Source organism: Aspergillus novofumigatus (genome assembly GCF_002847465.1).
Source record: "Aspergillus novofumigatus IBT 16806 chromosome Unknown P174scaffold_3, whole genome shotgun sequence".
Classification (NCBI taxonomy): Eukaryota; Fungi; Ascomycota; class Eurotiomycetes; order Eurotiales; family Aspergillaceae; genus Aspergillus; species Aspergillus novofumigatus.
In genome coordinates, this window is record NW_020194276.1 from 1860403 (window position 1) to 1882937 (window position 22535).

At 49.3% G+C, this 22535-nt stretch overlaps 7 protein-coding genes across 7 annotated transcripts; 2 read left to right on the forward strand and 5 right to left on the reverse strand.

Moving 5' to 3' along the window:
* Positions 1-10: 10 nt before the first annotated feature.
* Positions 11-3515, reverse strand: P174DRAFT_511193 (uncharacterized protein; the record flags this gene model as incomplete). The annotated part of the gene is made up of 3 exons (XM_024831766.1): positions 11-1621; positions 1674-2481; positions 2536-3515. The coding sequence occupies 3 exons, from the start codon at positions 3513-3515 to the stop codon at positions 11-13; spliced, it is 3399 nt and encodes a 1132-aa protein (XP_024684036.1).
* Positions 3516-3698: 183 nt separating this feature from the next.
* On the reverse strand, positions 3699-4497 carry P174DRAFT_132514 (uncharacterized protein). The gene has a single exon (XM_024821108.1). The coding sequence runs from the start codon at positions 4443-4445 to the stop codon at positions 3918-3920; it is 528 nt and encodes a 175-aa protein (XP_024684037.1). The 5' UTR covers positions 4446-4497; the 3' UTR covers positions 3699-3917.
* Positions 4498-5631: 1134 nt separating this feature from the next.
* On the forward strand, positions 5632-6815 carry P174DRAFT_440020 (uncharacterized protein). Its single transcript, XM_024826949.1, has 2 exons — positions 5632-6125; positions 6194-6815. The coding sequence occupies exons 1-2, from the start codon at positions 5936-5938 to the stop codon at positions 6517-6519; spliced, it is 516 nt and encodes a 171-aa protein (XP_024684038.1). The 5' UTR covers positions 5632-5935; the 3' UTR covers positions 6520-6815.
* A 1466-nt stretch (positions 6816-8281) lies between these two features.
* On the forward strand, positions 8282-12444 carry P174DRAFT_449857 (putative sensor histidine kinase/response regulator; the record flags this gene model as incomplete). The annotated part of the gene is made up of 3 exons (XM_024828887.1): positions 8282-9905; positions 9965-12030; positions 12084-12444. The coding sequence occupies 3 exons, from the start codon at positions 8282-8284 to the stop codon at positions 12402-12404; spliced, it is 4011 nt and encodes a 1336-aa protein (XP_024684039.1). The 3' UTR covers positions 12405-12444.
* A 319-nt stretch (positions 12445-12763) lies between these two features.
* On the reverse strand, positions 12764-15394 carry exg2 (putative exo-beta-1,3-glucanase; the record flags this gene model as incomplete). The annotated part of the gene is made up of 3 exons (XM_024824782.1): positions 12764-13178; positions 13242-14254; positions 14309-15394. 3 exons carry the CDS (start codon positions 15392-15394, stop codon positions 12764-12766), a joined length of 2514 nt encoding a protein of 837 aa, XP_024684040.1.
* A 1648-nt stretch (positions 15395-17042) lies between these two features.
* P174DRAFT_419380 (serine/threonine-protein kinase) lies at positions 17043-19162 on the reverse strand (the record flags this gene model as incomplete). Its single annotated transcript, XM_024824783.1, has 8 exons — positions 17043-17399; positions 17458-17563; positions 17622-18166; positions 18226-18381; positions 18451-18655; positions 18716-18827; positions 18898-19020; positions 19120-19162. 8 exons carry the CDS (start codon positions 19160-19162, stop codon positions 17043-17045), a joined length of 1647 nt encoding a protein of 548 aa, XP_024684041.1.
* A 1562-nt stretch (positions 19163-20724) lies between these two features.
* On the reverse strand, positions 20725-21346 carry P174DRAFT_132732 (uncharacterized protein). Its single transcript, XM_024821109.1, has one exon. It carries the CDS (start codon positions 21130-21132, stop codon positions 20788-20790), a length of 345 nt encoding a protein of 114 aa, XP_024684042.1. The 5' UTR covers positions 21133-21346; the 3' UTR covers positions 20725-20787.
* Positions 21347-22535: the final 1189 nt, after the last annotated feature.

Genomic DNA, 22535 nt, shown 5'->3' on the forward strand with positions numbered 1-22535 from the left:
GTTGTAGCGGTCACCTGTGTCCATTAGCAGCTATAGCTTCTTTGCAAGGAGGATAGCGCTTACTGCGTAATCTCCGGCCTCCGCGCCTTGCGCCTCGCGTCGTCCACCTCTTGTTTTTCGGATTATTTTCAATCGCTGATGATTGTCTACTGCTTCCAGACGCTAAGCTAGCAGGGCTTGTTCTGCGCTCCAAGTAGTTGGCAGTCCCTTGCGCTTGCCCTCTAGGCTTGGAATTTGACGAGGCCACAGACACTCGGGCTCTCTTATCATTGCTCGTGTATTGATTCTCCGTATGCGTATCACGATTCGACCGTTCGCTAGCTGGAGAAGCATTGGGCTCGTTTGTAAATTTGGGGACCCCCTTCGACGAAGGAGAGCGCTGAAATTTACTGTAAGTGCGTTTCGTGGTGCGTTCTAGTTTTTTGATAAGCCGATTCTCGGAAGCGCTCTCCTCAGCAGTGTTGTCCACGGTCCCTGAGAACTTCCGCTTCTCAATCCTGTTTACCTTTTTTTCTGCCTCGAAAGTGACGGTTTTCTGCTTTTCCTGATCCTCCCTTGCATTCTTATGGCCACCAGCCGTTTCCGTCGCCAAGGAGTTCGGTTTCAGCGGCTGGTGCGGTGAGTTCCGCGAGTGTTCACCTATCATTCCGAGGTCCAAACCGTCATCTTTGTGCGATGTAGCTGCATTTCCCTTCTCATTCTGTTGTTTTGGCGTTTCCACCACCGTATTGCCCTGCGCTGACTTGTTCTTCGGGGTGAGGTCAAGCATCCCTGCAAGATCGCTAGGTTCAGGACTCAGAGATGAGCTCGATGCCGGTGATAGCTGCCGTCGAATACTCGAGAATGGTACAATATCAGTTGATGATTCCGGCTTTTCACAGTGACTAACGGAGTCAATGTTTCCAGCTCTCGAATTAGTTTGTACTGGGGAAGACAGCCCGCCTCCTTGAAAGCTCTGTGTCCGATATATCACCTCTGTCATCTGAACAAAGCCCTGAATAGGACTTTCACAGATCCTGCTCGGTGTCAAGGCCACAGAGGGACTTATACTCGCATTCGCGTCGTTAGGAGCTGCAAGGACAGTAGTTCCTTGTGAATCGGCACATGGGTTGTCAATATCTGTCGAGCTCAGATAGTCCCTCAGTTTGTCCCAAGTACCCAGGAATGATCCTCCTAATGAAGGATCATCTGGTCGAGCGATGGCCTCTTTGATATTTTTCATCCAACGCTCGGAGTCCTGAAGCCTTTTGAGGAGAGCATGTATTTCGGATTTCGCTTTCGCTTTACCGGTTTCCAGATTTGACCTCGCCGATTCGGCAGCGCATAGCTTTTCCTTCACCTGTGTGAGTTCCTTTTCTTTTCCAAGTAGGTCCATTTGACATGCGTCAAGCTTCTTCTGCAGATTTTCGAATCCAATGTCTTTCGTGGACAGCCTATCATTGAGTTCGACGATTCTTCCTTGGACTTCACCGAGCTGCTGGGAGATTGTCTTCTGTTGAGCCAGAGCAGCAGCCTCTGACTTTCGCAGTAGTTCAAGTTCCGCTTCCTGTTCACTCATCCGAGCTGCTTCCTGGGTACGGGAGTCCTCTAATTTCCGGATTTGCTGTTCTCTTTCCAGGACCTACAGGAATCAGCAATTTTGACTGGGTTATCTTCAAAAAGGATTTACCCACCATCGATTCCAATTCATCTCTTTGCTTCTTCGCTGCATGCTCCATTTCAGCCTGCAAACCATTAGTGGAACTGCCCTCGTAAGACTCTATGTTGATTACCATTGACGCTTGAACCTCAGCCAGCGACTCCCTGATCGTGGCCATATCTTTTTCCGCTTCTGCTTTCTCTCGCAGCAGTTTATGGATTTGTTGCTCTGACCTTGCCTTGGCCTGATCTCTGGCAATGACGCTCGCTCTGTTCAATTCCTCCCGAATTTTCGTCTCGATAGATATCGTCTTCTGTCGCAGGTTGACGACTTCAGCCTCGAAATCCTGTGCTCGTTTCATCTCTTCCTCCATCTTTGCTGTTACATCCAGAATGGCACGCTTTGCTTCCTCGGTTTCGAGCTCCTTTGCCTTAGCATTCTCTTCAGCCGAACTCGCTTTGATTCTAATCTGCTCGATTTGATCTTTGAGTGCGGCATTCTCCATGGACAGACCACAGACATCTGTTGTTGGAGCCAGGTTCTGCGCCTCAAAGATACTCTTTTCTAGATGCGTAATATGCTGGGTAAGATCAATCTCCTTCTCATTGAGCGTCGTGAGAGAGGAGTTGATGCTATGCATGCTTGGTTCGAGAGCTTGCAACCTTTCGCGCACGGCGTTGTACTGTTCTTCGTTGATCCCGAGCTGCTTGAGAAGCGCCATATGACAGCCATTATCGTTTTCGAAGAGCTTCAGCTGCTCCCTAACATTATGTGCCAAATTCTCGTTGAGCGCGAAGTTTCTTTCGAGACCCTCATTTAGCTTGAAATCAAACTTATTCACACTGACAGCAGCAAGTCAAAATTCCATTTCCTCGGTACGTTGTCTCAGATCATACCTTGAGAAGATCTCGTGGACGATGTCGTTGCATTGGTGGATATGCACTCTGTCCCTTGAGAGCTGTTCGCTCAGTTCTTTGAGAAGTGAAAAGCCCTTCTCGAGTGTCAATTCCAATGTGGTTTGAGTTGCTGCTTGAGAAGCATTCACACTCTGACCCAGTATGTCAAACGCAGAGTTGAGCTTGCTGAGCATCTCCTGCTGTTCAGTCCGGATTACCGCAAGCTGCTTTGTTTGAAATCTCGAATTATTGTGAATGTACGACTCAAGAATTGATGACCTTCTCCTTTCTTCTGCCAACTGGGCTTGAACAAATGCTGTCTTTTCTTCTGCATTTTTCAAGGCCAGCGTCATCGCTTCAAGCTTTTTCTCGGACTCTGCGAGTTGAGTTCTTTTTTCCCCGACGAGAACCGCTGCCTGAGAAATCTGACGCCTAGCATCTTCAATGCCAGACTCGATTTCGGTTCTTTCATTCTCCAGAGTTGCTTTTGAGTCTTTGAGTCGGAGGTTCTCATTGCGAAGGTTTCGATACTCAGCCCCAAGCTCGTTGAGAATACCCTTGAACTTCGCTAGCTTTGCTTTCCAGTTCTCTATCTGGGCTCTGTATGTCTTTGATTGACACTTGCTACGCTGAAATTGATTGTCAAGGGTCTCGAGCTGATTCTTCAGACTCTTGTTTTCCTCCGCCAGTTCAGACATGTCGGCTTCCATTCGCTCTTGTAAATTCGATGCAGCGCTTTCATTTTCTTCTCGAACTCTCATCCGATTGATTAGAAGCTGGAACAGATCTTCCTCTGACAATTGCGAGCTTCCGTTGTCCGAAGCCAGTGTCATAGTTCGTTTCGCACTGGGCACATTTTTCGTGTTTGTGGGACGTCGCTTCGAGATCCTGAAATGATCAGTCGTGGGCCCCAGTGTGTGCATATTAGGCATTCCCTCTCTGTTCACAACCTCATCCTGGCGGTTGGGATTTTGCTGCATAGCAGCCGCCCTTTCCTGTTTTTCATTGTGCTGCTTTAGCGAACGTCCACCATGGTGTTCAGCCTTAGAACCCGTCAATAACTCTGGAGAAAACGTTGGAGGGGACTTACACTCGGTTGGGGAGCCACGGAGGTGGTGTTATCGTCTATGAAGTTAGGCCTCCTACACAGGACTTCTTTCAGGCTTTACCCACCTGGATTTCCTGCATTCGCGACGATGCGTTGAATACCGCCCTCTGTTTGCGAACCACCATCTTGTGCTCTCTGGCTTTGTTGTCGATCCGTTGAAGTGTTTCTGCAAGCATCGCTTTCGGCGCTGTTACAACGATTTTCTGCAATCTCCGACTCCTGGCGTTTGTGTGTTGCTGGAGAGCAGGACCTCGTCGCGCTCGAGAGGGATAAGTTAGTTCGGATCATTTCGTACATCGTGCAGTCCTTTTCCGACGCATGAGAGATAGAACTTGAAGGACAATGAAGGACAATCAGCATATGTGAAAAGTACCAGCATTGGAGGAACCAACTTTACTTGGTCTTGATGTCTGGTTTCATCGGCCATTCCACGCCTATTAGTTTGTTCCAAGGAAGGATTCCTGGGCACCGAGCATGGCCTCTTTGTCAACGATTGTAGTAGAAGTGGCCTTCCACGTGGACCAGGTTTTCCGAAGGAGAATCCGGCGACATCGAGTCCAGAGCTTTGGGGCCGTTCAAGAAGCAGTGGAGCGGGACGAGCTTCTTGCGGTCGACCTAACCCCTTATCTTTCTCCATAACCGCCTCCAGATTTGGTGAGATTGGCTCATTGGCATTTTGTTCCATGTGGAGAAGCATTAGATCTTCGTCGCCCTCATATTGAGTTACAAGGCCGTCACGCTCAAATTCAGATATGGATAGAGAGTTACCAGGTGAAGAAGGGCCAATGTTTTGATTTTCCATGTCGTTGTCGTCTTGGATGCTCAACTCAGCAATGAACTTTGACTTCTTGAAATGTATGGCACGCACATTGGCGTCCTACTCAGGGAAGAACCGCCGTGGATATCTCAAGTTTTAGGATAGTTCTTGTGCAAGCCTGAAGTGAAGATGAGCAAGGGAGACGTTGACAGACATACCAAGGGACTGAATGGAAAGAATCCTTTTCGAGATGAAAAGGTAGAGTCAGGACCGCCAGCTCCCTCGACAGAAGAAACTTCTTCATCAAGTGGTAGCTTCCATTTTGGGAAGTACCACGTCTTTGTCTCATAAGGCATCAAAATCCCAATACTGTACCCCCTTAGGGCCCCAGAATCATACTGATGCCTTTTATGGAGGATGATCCTGGAAACTATACAGAAGCAAATTTATATAGAAGCTTCTGTACAAGACCAACGTCTCATAGTATGGTTTGCGTCCCTTCTAGCCATGTTATGTGTCGGAGTTCCTCGGTTTTAGGTAGAGGCAAGAGGGTACCTTGGAATGTATCGTCACTCATGTATACGGCATAAAGAGGTCACAATAGCTACACAAAAGGACCTAGACTCAGTATTCGGAAGAAAACATGATGGAAAGATATGCAAAGGAAGACTGAAAAGCGTTAAGAAGAGAACCGTAACACGCTTCAGAGTTATTTAGCTGGCCGCAGAAATCCGTCTAATTATGTTTGAACATATTTGGATCAATAAGTATATTCCGGTGACTATAGATTAAAACTGCCATTAAGGAGCCTATATGTCCATTAAACACTGAAACGAAGCATGAAGTGGTACTTAGCGAGTGTTGCGGTGTGTATATTCCCACAGTAGCGCAGTCGGATTCGAAATCACATCAACACAGCACCCGACGGAAGCAAACATCGTCTTTCTTTTACACAACATGAAATCCCTTAGGCAGAAAGGCTTCGGTATTTCTTGATCTTGTACGGCACACACAAGATTTAAATTAGGACATAAAGATGACCCTTATGGATTCTTCAGATCCCGGCGGCCAGCGCTTAGCTACCATTGGCTGCTGGATTAAAATGGCAAAACGAGCCGTCGCACCCTGAGCGTCAATCACAGAGAAACAGCGCCTATATCACACTGTGATGAACGTCCCGCTCGAATGATTCGTCGATGGGGTCTTGTCACCGAACTCTGAAAATAGTGCACGTTCCCTGAAGATGCAGAATCTGGTGTGTACATGGGCCGAGATAATCGTCTTCGAGCCTATCACCATTCAATATGCAGCCTTGACGCAGCAGTTTCTTCACAATCCTCAGACCCCTTGAGGGCTGTGCCATGCCTGAGAGTGTATAATAGTACTATAGACCCCGGGCTTGTCTTTCCTCCAGCGCCTGTTTATTTGCGATTACCTCTTCCGTGGTGAAATTCTACAACCGTCTAACAGACTTTTGAATAGCACATAAGATACAGTGTTAGGAGAGAGAACTCGCCAATGAGCATCCTATTGCGATGTATAGACCTATGATCCTCTACTATTGCGCTGTCTTCACTCTTTTTTTGGCACGCTCCGCAGCGCAGGACTACACGGACGTTCAAAATGAAGCCGGAGCATCGGGTCCATCGTCAGATTCAGTGGGCGTCTCATCAAAAGGAATGATCGCTCTCTGTACCATTGTTGGTGTGGTTGTGGTCATTGGATGTTTGTTCCCCTTTCCTATCCCGAGTTGCTCTCTCCGCTACAAGTACTGATGTATTTTCATCGTGCAGTATCCTCAACAGCTCTTTTCTTCGTCGCCAAAAAGCGCCAATGGGCGATGCGAGAGACTATTCGTCGTTCTGCACGACAAGTCGTCCAAGCGATCAAGACGCCCTTGACTCCCAGATTCCCGAAGGTCCCTGAGCAGCTCAGAAGAACCCAGACGAAAGAAGACCAGAATGAAACAAGGAGCCAGAGACTCAATGACCTGGAGAAAGGGTTCAAGACTTCGAACTCGAGCAACTGCTCTGTCCAGATCACTGCCGGCAAACAATCCCAAGGCAACGAGAAGAAGACCAGGGGTTGGGGATCACGTTTCGCATTCAATCGCTCGTAGATCAAATGCGTGGGAAACCCGCTGATGCAAGAGAGACACGGGGGTCTTCCTGTCGTTGGTTCTTTTTATGAGTTTGCTACGATTTCTCATGTTCCATTTGTCCTTCTTCTGTGGAGTTAGAGGCGAGAGACATGTGCACCTTGATTTCAATTGTAACGATTCCCCTTGTTTATCTATTTGATGTTATGTTAATGCTGAGCTCAGAGCTTCATGTATGTTCATCCGCAACCATACCCTTGAAATCCAAACAGTATGAGAGGGTTTGCTCTAATGTTCCTGAAACATCGAAGTTTCGGATTTATAGTGCCTGAGTCTCGACCGTAGCGTCAGATATCTGTTCAGGGAACTTCTGGAGGGGTCTAAATTCTGTGGGCACTGTTGATACAGACCATGGTCCCACTCGGTGTCCCCGAAACTTCTGGAGGAGCATACCGTACATCCATGCTCAGATTGCCTGTGGCAGAGCGAGGTCAACACGGTGAGTGCATCAACGGACTGAGACGTGTCTCCACTCGCAGATACTAAGCTTCCGGTTTGAGTGATATAATCAGAGCCTGCCGTCGAGGATTGGTTCTTCCCCTTCTGAACGTTCTAGACAATTGCAACGGGAAGCTTATCCACAAATAACAAGCCATAGCTTCAAACGTGTGGCTGTCTCGTCTTGACGAAGGCGAAGGTCAGTCACGGAAATGAGCCCCGAGGATAGTAGTCTTACTAATTCATGTACTTTATGCAGATCACTCAAATCTATACAGTGCTTGATGAGTATATCGACGGGACCGAAGCAGCTTTCATCTGGGCGAGGACAACACGCATCTGGATCTGGTCTCTGTTACGCGAAATGGAGGTTGCAGACAGGACCAGTGTTTTGCATACGTATGATTCAAGGACAGAACACAATGGAGTCCAGAACGGCCGCTTGCTACATTGTAACCAAGTCACCTGTGCTCTGTAGTGTGACTCTATCCAGCGTTTTGAATCCTCGTCCCATGGTTTCCTTCACAAGGAAGTTTTCAGTCGTACCAGCCCTGATGTGACTCCAGCAGACCCTCATTCTCATAACTGAAGGCGCCTTTGTCTTGTCTGCAGGAGAGAGCTTATGACGTGGAGCAGAGATGATGGCCAGGTCGACCGCGATGTATGCCTAGTCTATGTGTGTTATACCACTCCAAAGAGGATGCAAACAAGTTTCAGAGCCCAAACCTAACGGATGAAATGTCGCCGTGAGCGAAAAGCTGGTTTGCCGTGACCGTGGTTTGTTTGTTGATTTGTTGGTGCTGGTCTTGACAAACCGGGGGAGAACCCGACGGAAGATGAACCTTCCAAGGGCGCTCCTCTGGCTGTCCTCAACTTACCAAGTACTCAGAGTGGAACTGCGAAACGATTGGTTTGCGATTTCAGGGGCAACAGACAGTCGATTGTTGAGGTACCGACGTCGGGTGATTTCCTCTCGGTGAACTTTAAGACTCTATCTATTTGACCATGAAGCTTTCCCCAGCATCTCCTCTCTGTATCATGATACTGTGGTGATTGCTGTAAAGTTAGCAGGTTGCATGAGGAGAATCACGGAATTCGCGGTTGAATTCTGATCTGGTCAACGCAGTCAACTGTACCTGTAAGTGAAAATGTCCATATGTCTTCCGATACATTCTTGTTATCATCGATTCTGAAGAGACAATTTTTCAAGCCTACCAGCTCCCACATGTCAAACCCAGTACTGTCACCCTGCTGACAGCATCGGAATACCATCTTGAGCATTGAAATGAAACCAGCCTCTGCGTCTGCAGAACGACAAGATGAGGACCAACAGAATAATGAGATCTCGGAAACCGCGAACCCCAGAAATACCCCAGACGAGCACGGTCCTAATCCTGAACCACTGCGAGTTCTCAATTTTGCAAACGACGATGAACCTTCTCCATCAACGCCGGGAATATTTGTCCTGAAACTGCCGAACCTTAGTCCAGAATCAACGGAGCGAATCTTTCCCATCAGCTCAGTCGTGTCGGTCGATTCCTCCGCTCCGCCAACACCGGCAGCGGAGAACCCTGAAGAGCAAAACTCCCCCTGGGCTGAAAGTCTCCGTTCAAATTTTACTGTTGGCAAGCAATCACCCGGCCAGCCAGCTACGCCATCGCCCGATGACCGCAAGGACGCACCCTCGATTCAGAGCACAGTAGAAGCATATGGCAGTTCTTTGAATGTGACTACTGGAAGCAGGAAGCGAACCCCCTTGGAAATTGACTTAGCCAGAGAAATTTCCGACATATCATCCGAGGATGTGAATGTGTCTTCCCAGGGGGGCTCTGGACTTATGGAGCCATCCTCTGCTGCGGCCCAGGACTCGTACTTCGTAGGAGCAGGATCCTGGATCGACCAAACGGGAGCAGCAACCTGGATACAAGACATGGAAGATGACCCAAACTTCAAGCACATTCATGGGCTTGGTGCACTTATAGTGCTACAAGAGTCCAAAGGAAGTCTCATCGTCCAGGTTGCGAGCAAGAACACCGAAGAAGTTCTTGGCTACAAACCTGACCAGCTTTTCGCACTACCGAGCTTCTGCGATATCGTGAAGGATGATCAGAAAAAAGACTTTCTTGGCCGTTTTAACCTTGTCCGGGACAAGTGGTATAATGTCGAGCAGCACGGTCCAGATATCCACGAAGTCGATGTCCGTCAAGGTTACGGGACAACGAGGCGGCTTTGGTGTACGATGCATGCCACAAAGGCAAACTCTGGTCATATCGTATGTGAATTCGAATTGATGAGAGCCGTTCTTGATTATTGGAGGAACTCAGGGCCATCGAAATCGGTCTACGCAGTCTATGACAACACAAGCTCAGACGACAGATCGGATGAGAAGAACAGCACTCCGAGCATGCCTCCTGAGATGCAAAACATGCTGAGAGGAATCAGAGGAAATTTCCAGTCTGCGGATATGTTGAGCGCCTTGTCACTTGTTATCCAGCTGGCCGCGAACGCCTCCTCCCTGAGTATGCTTTTCAACTATCTTATTGGCATCATTAGGGAATTGACCGGTTTCAGCCGAGTGACTGTCTTTTATTTTGATCGTGACGGGAATGCGGTTCCTATGAACGATGCCGTTGACTCGCGCGTTATTGCCAGTTTCCCGGAAGACCTGCATTTCCCAAAACCGCTTTCTCCGAGAGACTTGGGAAGGTTTCATTTGGGCAACAAAGTTTGTCTCGAGTACAGTCATAGGCAGTCACACACTGAGCTGGTTTACCGTGATGCTGAAAATTTGCCGAGCGAGTTTGATCTAGACCACTCTTACCTGTTGGCGAGATCACCGTACCTTGTGGATCATGTCACCGGAATGCCGGTCTTTGCTTGCATGTCTATCAATATAAATGCCTTCGGACGTGCATGGGGGCTTATAATGTGCCAGTCGTACGAGGAAGAGATGCGGTTACCCCTCCAGTACGAAAGTTCTTCTGGCTGGTTAGCGACACACTTTCAGGCAATATTGAACGTCTTTCGAACACGATGACTGCCGACATGCAGGGTCCTTTCACTTCTTCAAACGACGGAGATGAGAAAGGCGATAGCTTTCAGGTGAAAGACTTACTGACCTTGTTCAAGGCGGATTATGCTGCATCCTTAATGTTAGGTGAAACCAAAATCCTTGGAAAGCCCCACGATGCGCAGGAAGTGCTCGCTTTAGTGGAATACTTGAAACTGAAGGAACTCGGTGCTGTCTTGTGTTCAACGGACATGACTCGAGATTTTCTGGACCTCAACTATACCCCTGGTTTCAAGTATCTATCCAATCTGCTGTACGTACCCTTGTCGACGGACTGTCGAGAGTTTATCGTTTTCTTCAAGGCGTCACAACGCGGGGACACGTTTCGTGCTCGGACTGATAACAATGCTCGATGTCTGGGTCAAGGACAGCCGACAGACCTTGGTTCAGAGGCGAAGGTGGCCGATCGTGAGACTGATGTATGGAATGCGGGAGACTTACAGAAGGGCTCCTTTCTGTCCTTGATATACAGGGCCATGCTGAAAGAGGTATGGCAGCAAAAGGAAACAACAATGCAGAGCACCCAGCTTATGCGACTACTTTTGGCAAACTGCGCACACGAGTTTCGGACGCCGCTGAACGCGATCATCAACTACCTTGAAATTGCATTGGATGGAGATCTCACTCAAGAGACTCGGGAGAGTCTTTCCAGATCGCATTCCGCTTCAAAATCCCTCATTTACATAATCAACGATCTCTTGGACCTCACGAACGCAGAGAACGGTATCAGCTTGATTAAAGACGAGAACTTTGATCTCGTGGAGACCATCCATGAAGCCTCGAGCATTTTCTGTGAAGAAGCGAGGCAGAAGGGTGTTGAACTTCATGTTGTACAGTATTCCGACATTCCTCCTGTGCTGGGAGACCAACGGCGAGTACGACAGGTCATCACGAACCTCATCAGCAATGCTGTTCAACATACATCTTCGTCGGGAACCGTGACTGTCGAATCATGCTTGTTGCCTGACTACACAGAGACTGGGAGACTTGGAGTTGAAGTAGCTATCCACGACACGGGAACTGGCATGTCTCAGAACGATATCGAAGCACTTTTCTGTGAACTAGAGCAAGTTTCGAACAAAGATTATATACGAAGTCGAAGTCCGCAACGCTGCGACAATGCCGTAACGAGCGACAGTAGCGGCTCGAGGAACATACTTGGGCTGGGCTTAGCCCTAGTTGCTCGCATAGTTCGCAATATGAACGGTCAACTCAGCGGGAAATCAGAGGAAGGCCAGGGGAGTTGCTTCAGGATCAAAATGCAGTTCCCTTTACCTTTCGACGAGTCCAATGAAGAGAACCTTGATTCTGACAGAGCGTCGCCGGTTGACAAAGGAAAAGCGAGGCAAAGTGAAACTGAAGACGGCCAAAACGTGCCTCCCAAGCAAGATGAAAGTCAGTCCAGCGAAGATGACAGAGCTCGGGCAGGGAAGAATACTGGATCCTCAGAGTGTGCAGATTCCACAAAACATGATAGCCATACATCAGACGACACAGTCACCGCGGGTCTTGCTCAACATGACTCTGCCTCGAAGCAAGAAGAATCAATAATACATCCTGACATAAGGACAAAACCTCCGTCTACCGAGGAGGACGGGCAAGCTCATCAACGACATCTAAGGTCCGCTGAGCAATCTACCAGAGCTTTAGCCGATGAACGGACGAAGCCAATCGAGGGAACAGCGGCCGCGTCCTCAGAAAGGACAGCAGAGCCAAGTCAAACCAAAGCCCAAACTCAGTCCGATGTCTCACGCAACGAGGCTGCAACTACTGCCTCTGACGGCCATTTCAAAAAGACCCTCCACATCTTAGTAGCCGAGGACGATCCCACAAACAGCGCAATCTTACGCAAAAGACTACGGAAATCGGGACATACCGTCTATATGACTGAGAATGGAAAGGAATGTGCTTCTGCATTCCGTGACAATGCGCACTCATTTGACGCCGTCCTGATGGATATACAGGTCAGTTCACAAAACTTCGTAGGTAACGATCAATCGTGAGCTGACCTCTCCAGCAGATGCCGATCGTCGATGGCATGGGGTCAACCAAGATGATACGGAAATATGAAGAGCTGACAGCTTCTTCGACTTCTGTTCCAGCGACTTGTCGGCCTCAGCGGATTCCGATATTCGCTGTCTCGGCATCTCTGGTGGAGAAGGATCGTCAGACGTATATCGACGCGGGGTTCGACGGGTGGATCATGAAACCGGTTGATTTCAAACGTGTTGCTCATCTTCTGGATGGAGTGTATAAGGAAGCGGTCCGTGAGGACAGTCTCTACAAGCCTGGCATGTGGGAGAAGGGAGGCTGGTTCGATAAGGGAGGTGAGAGCTAAGAATCCTTCTGTGGAATTGAGAGTTATGTCGGCATGAGACAGAGGCGGGAGTTTTATACCCCGCAAAGTATAGAGGTAACATAGATACAGAGTAGGAAACTCAGACGATGGTCACTATTAAGGTAGATAACAGATGCTATTTAATGGAGCTAACCATTCAGAACGAGATTGTCCAGTAAGAAGAGTTGTAGACCATCACATAACAACGACTTCAACTATATGCGCCATCTATGCATGTATGTATATGTGCATGCTATATGAACAAGATGTACAACGCCGACAAGATGCTGATGATTTGACCCAAGGGAGAGAAAACATAAACCAAGACCACAAAACCCATCTTTCAAACTACAAGCTGATCAATAGTACTCCGGCAAGTCCCCAAAATCCGGCACTGCATCTCCGCACTTGAACGATGGCGCATATGCCTTGGCTGGCATGAAGCCATTCTTCCAGGCGGTCCTGTAGCTCCACTGTGCCGCAGACTCGGTGCGCCAGGTCCAGTAGAACCAGCCCTGTCCGGTCTCAAACGCAGACATCTGTGCCTCTGCGTATGTCTGCAGAAACTTCTTGTAGTCGGCCGAGTACTCACTGACGTCTGCGTTGGCGTTGGCGCAGCTGCAAGTGGGCCCAGTGTCGGCGGTTGGGCAGTATTGGGTTGAGTCTGTGAGGGAGAAGGTTCCTTCCCAACGGGTGCCGCGGCCGACGTTGTTGAGGTATTTGGCGCAGTCTGTATCGGCTTGGGACCATTCGCCGCAGATCGTTGGGCCCCAGCTATAGACAAGGGTCAGTATGGTGAGCTAAGAAGACGAGGAAGAACGTTGAAGGAAGACAGACCCTGTGCTTGTAGAGTTGATCTCTTTGATCATGTTGTACCAGTCGTTGCAGATTAGGTTGACTTTCGCGGTATGGTTGAGGCCTATTTGCCCTGTATTGAAAATGGTGTATTGGTGCGTATCCAGTAACATCTTGTCGGGACGGTTCTTGAGCATGCTCTTCCATTTACTCAGGTTCAGGAAGCCATCGTGCAAAGCGACGTACGCCGTGATGCCGTTCTTCTGCACGAGCTTCGTGGCCTCGGTCGTCCAGTCAAGGACATCCTCGATTGAGAGCGAAAGCATCAGTGGCTCATTCACGAGCCCGTAGATCGTGACGATATTCTTGTATCGGTCCTGCGCGAAGAATTTGGACACGCTGTCGTGAACAGCGAGAGACCGATTGCGGTTGAGCTCGCCATCTGTCCCATTGAGCCAGCCAATGGCACCCTCGCGACCGCTGTGATTCCACCCGTTCTGACTTCCAGGAATCCCGTGCGGGTCGAGCTTGACTCGGAGCCCGTATTTTCTGCAATACTCGATTGCTCGGAGGAGATATCGCCACGAAATCTTTGCAACATAAGGGTCGTCGTCGTACGTTGCTACCGCCCAGTAGGAATATTGGATGCGGACGTGGTCGAGACCTGCATCTCGGATGTCTGCAAAATCTTGTTCAGTGATGAATGTAGCGTAGTGCTTCTCAATTGTCCTTGCTGCGGAGCTGCCGAGTCTCTTGGACAGTGTCCATTCATCAATGATCCCTGCGACCGAGGAGTAAGAGTCGAACAATGAAGGAACGATGAACGGTTCGATTGACAGCCAGCCTCCCAGATTAACGCCGCGGATTGGCTGTGACCCATACGGGAATGGTTCATTCAATGGGGGAACATTGTCGTTTGGTCTAGCCGAGTCGTCCCAGGTTGAGTTCAAACCCATGATGGAAAGGCCACCAACCGTCTCATTTGTAAACGTGACATTGAAGTCAGTCGTGTCATACCATGTCCACGGGTCCAGATATGTTCCCTGAGCGTAAGCCTAGTACAACGTCAGTGGAGGACCCAATGAGCATATCTGCTTGATCAAACGTACTGGAATGCTGTCACGGCTCAACCCGTCCAGATTCGATTGACCAGGAGAGGTTCCTTGTGGATCTGCCGGGTCCGACTTGTTGTCATGTTTCTTGGACACGACGACGGCGACGGGAATCACAATGACCAGGATCAGGATCAGAGCGCCCAAGCCAATCCACCTCTTTCGCTTCCAGAATGGCCGTCTGCCGCCTGCATCGTCCATACTGCCTCCCCAGCTACCTTCTTTCCGCCATCTAGCTTCCATTGCTGGGCCACCACCTCCACGATGGCGGACTTGCATCTCGGGGCTTCGCCCTTCTTCAAGGTATGCCCCAGATGCGACCCTCGCCTTCGTCCGATCTCTGTGTGACTCGCCAGGCGGATCACGCAAGGCGCGGCTTTCTTCTCCCACGACTGCTCGCTTCTTCTGACGTTTCCTCTCCGCTTTGGCGGCGTCCTTCGCGTTCTCGCGTTTCCGACGCTCCTCCTTCTCATATTGAGCCCCGAGCCTAGCCAACGCATCCGCGCTCAGCAAATTCGACGCACTATTGGTCGAATCACTGCTCTGATGCTCCCTCGCCGCTGCATCACGCCCCGCTTCCCTTCGTCTAGATCTCCGCGCTTCAGCATCCGACTCGCGGCCTCTCTCCCGACGGCCGTCTCTCGTCCGATGTCGCCCATCATCCTCATATGCCCTGCGCCTGTTCTGACCGTCCCGGTCCCTGTCGCGATGCCGCTCATGCCGCTCGCCCCTTTTCGGAGCCTCCCTCGCCCGCGATCTTTCCCCTCGTCGCGCATCATAGTCATCGCCGTAAGATCTGCTCGCTCGCGGGTGCGGGCTGCGCTCATCACCTAGCAATTCCTCGTCAACCGCCCCCTCCGCATCGCGCTCGTAGTACCCGCGCGTCCGCGACTCACGCGGGGGACGGTACCCGTCCCGTCTGTATCGGCGCTCGTTAAGGTCGTGCTCAAGTTCGTCATCGTCATAATCGTCGTCGTTGTCGTCAGTTGCGTAGCGCCGTCGTACATAGTCGTAGTCATACCGTGCTTCCCGGTCGCTGTCGCGACCGCCGTAGCGGTCCCGACTTCGGGAGTGACTTGGCATGCAAGATTATTCCGTGGATTGGAATGTTCGGCGGGGCGGATGTCAACAACCGGTATGTAGGAGCTGCAGCGGCTTTGGTTTGTTTATGATCGCTGTCGGACTGGCTGAAACCCTTGAGGGATGTGTCGGCGCAGATATGGTTCGTGGCTGTAATTAAAAATTAATATCATGCACCAGCGTGCAGAAATCATTCACTATCAGAGTGTGACATGAGCGCAATCGATCCGATCGAGGGAGCGAGCACAGCCTAGTATCAAAACAAAGACAAGAAAAGCATACGCGTTGCCAACCACGGCACGCGATCTGGGCCAAGGCTGCGATTCTTGAGCTTCTTAATACCAGACAGACATATAACCCTTGTATCAAAATTCAAAGTCTCAATTCTCGAGTCTCGTTAATAAAAATGAATCGAAGGTACGGTCGTCCATGAGGCTAGCCCCTGGCTCTGATCCTGGTGGAGGTAGGATGGCTGTGCCTGACAGGAGCGCCAGTTGCGGAGCAACGGGGCGGTAACAACCAAGATAGGAACGAGGAGAATAGTTACTCTCAACATCATAGCCTTTAATGCAACATTGAATGTGTCTTAAATGAAGAGGGCAAAGAGAGGCTTGATCGTAGAGAGCTGCATTGGTCGTTTTAGGTTCGAGATAGATGGTAAGCACGTGGTTTCCGGAGATTGAGGACACGGATGTCAAACTATGTGATACGGATGGTCTGTGGGAAGTCCGATCGGAAATTCATTGACAAATTAGGGGGAAAGACAAACAATTCGAAAGAGAAGATGCAGTGGTATAAGTATCTATCTAGCTTCATCAATCTGATACTCAGAATGCCTCGCGTGGCCAGTTTCTGACAATTGTCAAGAGGTATGTGAACGCCATATATCGGGATGAAAAAAAGACCAAAGTAGAAGATCATGAAGAAAAAGAGTAGAAAAAGATCCTGTCGATTGTACATGGACAATGAATATTGGAATACCAAATGAACATCCAGGAAATATGAAAGACATGTCATATCTGCCACCTCCGTCTGTACAACTCCGGGTTCCGCCAACTTAAGGATTAGAACGACACGAAAGAATGCGATGATATTATGCCTTCGCTGACTTCAGGGGAATCAAAAAAGGAGACAAAATTATAAGAGGAAATTTTCCGCGGTGCAAAGCTGCCTGTAATAAGATATTGCGCATCAGATGTGCCTGTGGCGCGACCGGAAAATGCATCAGTTTTGGGAAGAGTGGCCATTCATTGGCGGCCTTCATAACTGACATGTCGCGTAGGCAAAGTGAAAAATGAACGGAGAAGGGTAGGCCTCGAACGTCCGTACTGATAACCGGGCAGAACAATGCACTGCCCGTCGCCCACTTTGTCACATCCTGGATCGACTCGTGGGTTGCATCGCAGCTCTCGTCGACTTCCCGCGTGCGCCCTCGAGGGCCACAAGAGGCAGAATGCATAAAGGACCAGCCCATTGGTGCAATATGTCAGTAGTGTTTTCTCTTTTTTCTTTTTCTTTTTTCCACTTGTTCAGTGGCTGGCGATTTTGATGTTCGATCCGCCACCTCTGGGAGCACGATTTTTCAACAGGAGGGATTATCCACGGCTTCCTGTCCTAAGCCTGGGGCCTATCCAGCCCTGTTGTGAAACCGTTATGAACTGATAATTTGTCTTGCACCTTCCTTGCCCAAGACGCCTGGTTCCTGAGGCTTCGGGCTTCTGTCACGCCCCTTCTTGCGGCTCAAGAATGCGAGCATACCACTATTGGAGGATTTTCCCTTAACTGACGCACTATCGTAGCCCTCGGCCGGAAGAGTAGAGCTGTGGTCGGCGAGCTCACTCCAACTACCCGCTTCTTCCAATACCATCTGAACACCTCCGCCCTTACTTGTCTTGCGGGTGGCTCCTCGTGGACGATTGGGGCCAGGGGGCGGAAGCGGCCGAGAGAACGAGGGAGCGGGTGGGGCGGCGGGGAGGAGCTGACGGAGGCTGCGCGTTTGCAGTATGGTCTGGCGAGTCGTGCGCCTCACTATGACTGGTATTGTCAGGTTGGGTCAAGTGACCGACGGAACCCTCAGTGCGTGAGGTCGGTGAGTTCCTCGACGTGTCAGGCTGCGAATAATGACGAGCGTGGGCTGAAGACGTGGCGGATTGGAGACAATCCTCAGGATTCCTGTCGGCAAATGTGAGTATCAGATGTCGGTGAATGAAGTCGATGTGGTGGCACTTACTTTGACGCCGCTATTGCCTCAGCAGCATTGCTGAAAACTCCGTTAGCACGGAACCCAGATAGATCCTGCTGCGGCAACTCCTGGACATACCCTTGATATGTAACTGTGGTGTAGTCGAAAGGTTCAAACATCGTCTCGATCAGACGGTGAAGCTCATCCTCTCTGATTTCCTTCGCCGTTGCATCCTCTCTCAATTCCGCCCTTGGCTTTTGTCTCCGCGCCCGAGCCTCCAGAGGCGCCTCTTCGAGGAGAAGCTCTTCCAAATCATACGTGGCGTCAAAGTTGGTCTTGTCGCTAGAAGGTCGGAAAACAGGTGGAACTTCCTTGCGTTCCAGAGCAACAAAGTCGATCTCTGCGAAGAACATATGCGAAGTGAAAGTGTCAAATCCAGTGGCCCCTATTCGTTTGCTTCGGTCCTTCTCCAACAGCGCAGACATTGCTCGCAGGCACGGAACTGAAACAGCGGGGTTGGTGACGTAGTATTTCGGTTGAGCCTTTTTAATGTTCTCGCTTAGGACGTCCTGGCTGCGACCTTCAAAAGGTCGCTATATTGCTAGTTAGAGTAGTGCGAGAGACCAGAATTGCGGCCAAAGCAAGTCCATACCTTGTTATAAATGCATTCGTAAAATGTAACACCGAGCGACCACCAATCCACTTCACAGTAATAACCTCCGCCTTCGTACACCTCCGGAGCCAGATAAGCCAAGGTTCCTGACTTGCTTGTGAGGGGCTTGCCCGGTCGAAAATCGGATGCCACATTCTGCAATGAGGAAGAGAGGTCAGCGGATAAGATAACTGGGATCGCATTGCTCAAGAGGGCGCCACATACGAAATCCGCCAAATGCACATGCCCTTCCGAGTCTAGCAACACATTGTCCGGCTTCACATCTCGATGAATGATACCTTGTGAATGGATGTATCTCAAAGCACAACCGAGTTCTGCCATCCAGAAGCGTACTGCCTCTTCTGTAAAGCACTTTCTTGAGATATGGAATCGCAAATCACCGCCGTTCATCAAATCAACCACGATATATCTTCACGAGATATTAGCAACCAGTGTCAGGGCCATCCAGGAAGCTTGCTGTAGAACGCACATGTACTCGATGTCTTGGAAACTGTATCTCAAGTTGCAAAGAAAGGGATGGTTTAAGTGTTCGAGCATTCGTCGTTCTCGAATGATGTTTCTTACGCTCTCCGATCGCACAACTAAAGAAAACGAAGCAAATCATTAGTACGCTGCACCAGCAAGAGAATCGGACGACATCAAAGCTCCCACCTTCTTCTTTCCGAATGTACTTCAGAGCAAATGTCAGGCCGGTATCCTTCTTCTCCACGATGCGAACCTTTCCAAAAGCACCTTTCCCTACCACTCGAAGGAGGCGAAATTGGTTTAAGTTCACTATCACAGGATAAGTTAAGAAGAGTCAGTGAACACGCTCCATACAATTGAAAACGACAGGTGCGTCCAGCACACCAAGATAAAGAACCGGCGACGCACCTTCATCGGTGGAGCACACCGGTTTCCCTTGCGAGTTACCCATTGAGAAACTCTATCCGAGAAAACTCAAGTATTGCGTTCGGTTTGGTTAAATCACCGCGGACGCATCCCAATCGTTGTGCTGCAGGGATCGGACCCGGACGATATATGGTGATTCGCAGACGCAGACGGAAACGACGATTGGCGTATGGAAAGGAGAAGTAGACGGGCAATTGCCAGAAATTCAAGGTATAGGGGACTCCGAGCGGTCGCAAGCCGGGCACATTAATGCTCCTAGATTTCTAGAAGAAGAGACAAAACTATCAGCATCGTAACAAGGAATCGCAGCACCTGGAAAGGCGACGGCAGCGGTACAGAAGGAGAATAACGTGGGCGGAGGGGTTCTTTTCCCCGATAGGCTGCGCAAGATCTTTGCAGGAGTTGAAACTTACCCTTTCAATGAAGGGAATGCAATGGGATCAAATGATGAAGTAACGAAACAGTCTCAGACAATCTGGAGAGGTCGTATGTGATGGAAAAAGTGAGACAGTCTGCCTTGAGGACCAGAACAGCGAGAAGGGATGAATGGCGTTTGAGTCTTGGATGATTTCCGGACTGGCTGAGCGTATCCCGTAGTAGGAGTGGTACTGTTAGTATTGCCTTAGCCCCTAATACGGAGTAGTCAGAAGGCGGCCCCGGTCACTAACAGAGGAGGGTACAACAAAGTTTCCAGTCCACCAGCATACGGGAAGATTGTACTCATCACTCACCCGATCAAGAGCACATTTCTGAAGAATTATGATCAAGAGATTCGATTACCCCAGTGAGTTTTGCTGGTGTTGTTGAAAAAATGGTACTTCTGTAGGTGGACAGTGCTCTCAATAGGAGAGAAACGCGCGAAACTCTTTTTTTGGACCCTCTAGAACAGTTTGATGATAGGCGAAAGGTAATTTGCCCTGCTGACAACTCTGACAAGCATAAAATAAGAGGGACACCAGCAATACGAGCGGACAAGCCAGCTTTCTAACTGAAGTTAAGCTATCTTTGAGGCTTGAACTCTAGCTCTGCTGTCTCAAAGAACCCAGAGGGGAAAAGTGCAGGTTTTGACCGACGTGGAGAACTAGAGCAGTCCACCGAATAGTAACTGCCAAGAAGGGATAGGAGTTTCGGAAGCTGCTGCGGAATAGTCGGGGCTACGCCGTAGTATCATTATTTTGGTCAACAGCAATGTGAAGAATGAAGGTACCCAAAGTCCAGGAGACAGAAGAGATGCCGCTTGGGCCCATGAGCGAATGGGAAGAGGTGTGGTCTACGGAGTACAAAATCTTGGACAGACTCCCAGGGGAACGAGGAAAAACAAATCAGAACGGAGGAAACCAAATGGGGATAACTACTTCTAAGCACTGACTGGAAGAGCCAGCAGTGGAATGGAAGACTAAGCATGTCTTGGAGCCTTGGACATTGGAGAATCAACGAACTAGACCGACAGTCGCCTAGGGCGGGTCCTTGAATAATATGGAACAATGGAGGATCTTGCAAACTAATAGTAGTACCCTTAGCTATTCATACCGGAGGTAAAAGTGTCGTGGGGAACTCCTGAGTGCTTGTGATGAACTTACGATCATATTGCTACTATGCTTAACTGGGTACTAATATTAAAAGTCTCGTACGGAGTACATAAGACTGATCTCAAAGTACGACTGAGCCGACAAGCCACCGCTGACCTGTCAACCCATCATTCGATGACAGTATAAACCTGCTCCTTCTGGAATATCTTCCAAGGCTTGGTTCTGACCAGTCACTTTCCCGAATTCTTCCATTCTTTGTTCCTGAGGTGGTGTCCATGTAAGCAGTGAGCAGCATCTCGTGGCCGCCACGTTTTGGGGCCGACCAGCATGACCGCCCAAAGGTAACCCCTAGTCTACCGATAACCAACAAACTAGACAGTGCTGTCCATCGTCGCAATATCATCAGAAGGCTTCTCTTGAATTTGTTATAAACAGCCATGTCCGAAATCGATCTTCCAGCTGTCATACTACTTAAAGCACAATTGAACAAGCGGAATATTTCTTATCACTGGCTGTTTGAAGGGGTCAGTCTAGGGCAGCCCTTCGTATCACAACAGCACTACTAGTCAAAGGAGCTTGCAGATCATCCAAGCCAGACTACTCTAGCTGCATATCAAACAGCAAAGGAAAAAACAGATCCCTGCTCCCAAAGGAAGGGAGATGGCTGTCTCATGTTTCAGGCATCAGATGGATGAATCATGCGGAAGCTTTTGCCTCTTCAGATCACTGACATTATTGTTCAGCCAGACCACAGTGCAGGGTCTCCGTACCCAAGTTACTTCTGGACTGTACGGAGTACAGTCTCAGACACCATGTCATATCAGTGTCCTCATTCATACGCATAATTTGACATGATAATAATGGCATATGGACTATGAAGGCGACGTTGCCGCCTCCAATAGTCCTCCTCACATGTCACATCAAATAACCCGGCAAGACCTCCCGTCCCGACCACAGCAGGAATCAGCCATGAAGCCGTCAAAGGATCGTCACTCGTCAGCGGTGGTCTCCTTCACTTGGATGACACTCTTAATCGGACCATGTCAATTTAGTCGAGATTCAAGTGGAGTCGGGAACCATTGTTTTCCAAGGATTTGTCGTCAACCGTCGAACCAGTGCCGATCGTTTTTGAGGGGCCAGAGAAAGATCCACAGAGGACAGTGCTAATTGCTAATACGCAGTTGCTCCGTACTCATAGACCACTGACCACTGAACATCTCGGGAGTCGGGAGCAGACACTACGACATGTCTAATAATGAGCTGGCGACAGCTTTTGAGACTGACTTTTCGGGACGACCAAATACGTACCATGAATGCAGACTTTCAGAGCTCAAAATTAATTATACTTCAAACTACTCCAGATAGGGGTGCTATCCCGATAAAGGACTTGGCTGGCTTACATAGCGGTAACTGTTTCCTAACTTCCTATTTTCCACATATTCTTACCATTGGATGGCTCGATTCCTTCGTGGAGTTTATCATCCTGTGGCTGATAAAGGAGAAATGGTTACCTTGTGTATTTATTCTGACGGTGTGCATATCCTCCTGGGATTAGAAGCAATGTCAGCTGCAAATGCTCTTCCTACAGAGTAGATGCATCATCCTCATGGAGGACCCTTGCATTCCCCATCCACATTTCCCAAAAAACGACCTTAATATGACGGATCAGTGATCTCTCATGTCCATCTATGACCTCTATAAAAGCATATCCCAGCCGGAAAACCTAATCGGGGTCCACCATTTCATATCTCCGAGGAGACTAAGGTATCTTCCTCAGTATTCAGGTGCCTTACCTACGGACTACCTTATCCTGCTTATTATTGCCGTCCATTAGGACGGAGCAATTACCCTATTCGTAGCCCTATACCG

Excerpts from the sequence above, each read along its gene's own strand:
- P174DRAFT_132514 (XM_024821108.1), bottom strand. The coding sequence starts at position 4,445 with ATGGAAAATCAAAACATTGGCCCTTCTTCACCTGGTAACTCTCTATCC.
- P174DRAFT_440020 (XM_024826949.1), top strand. The coding sequence starts at position 5,936 with ATGTATAGACCTATGATCCTCTACTATTGCGCTGTCTTCACTCTTTTT. Across the intron at positions 6,126-6,193 it reads TGTGGTTGTGGTCATTGGAT|TATCCTCAACAGCTCTTTTC; the intron begins GTTTGTTCCCCT and ends TTCATCGTGCAG.
- P174DRAFT_132732 (XM_024821109.1), bottom strand. The coding sequence starts at position 21,132 with ATGACAGCTGGAAGATCGATTTCGGACATGGCTGTTTATAACAAATTC.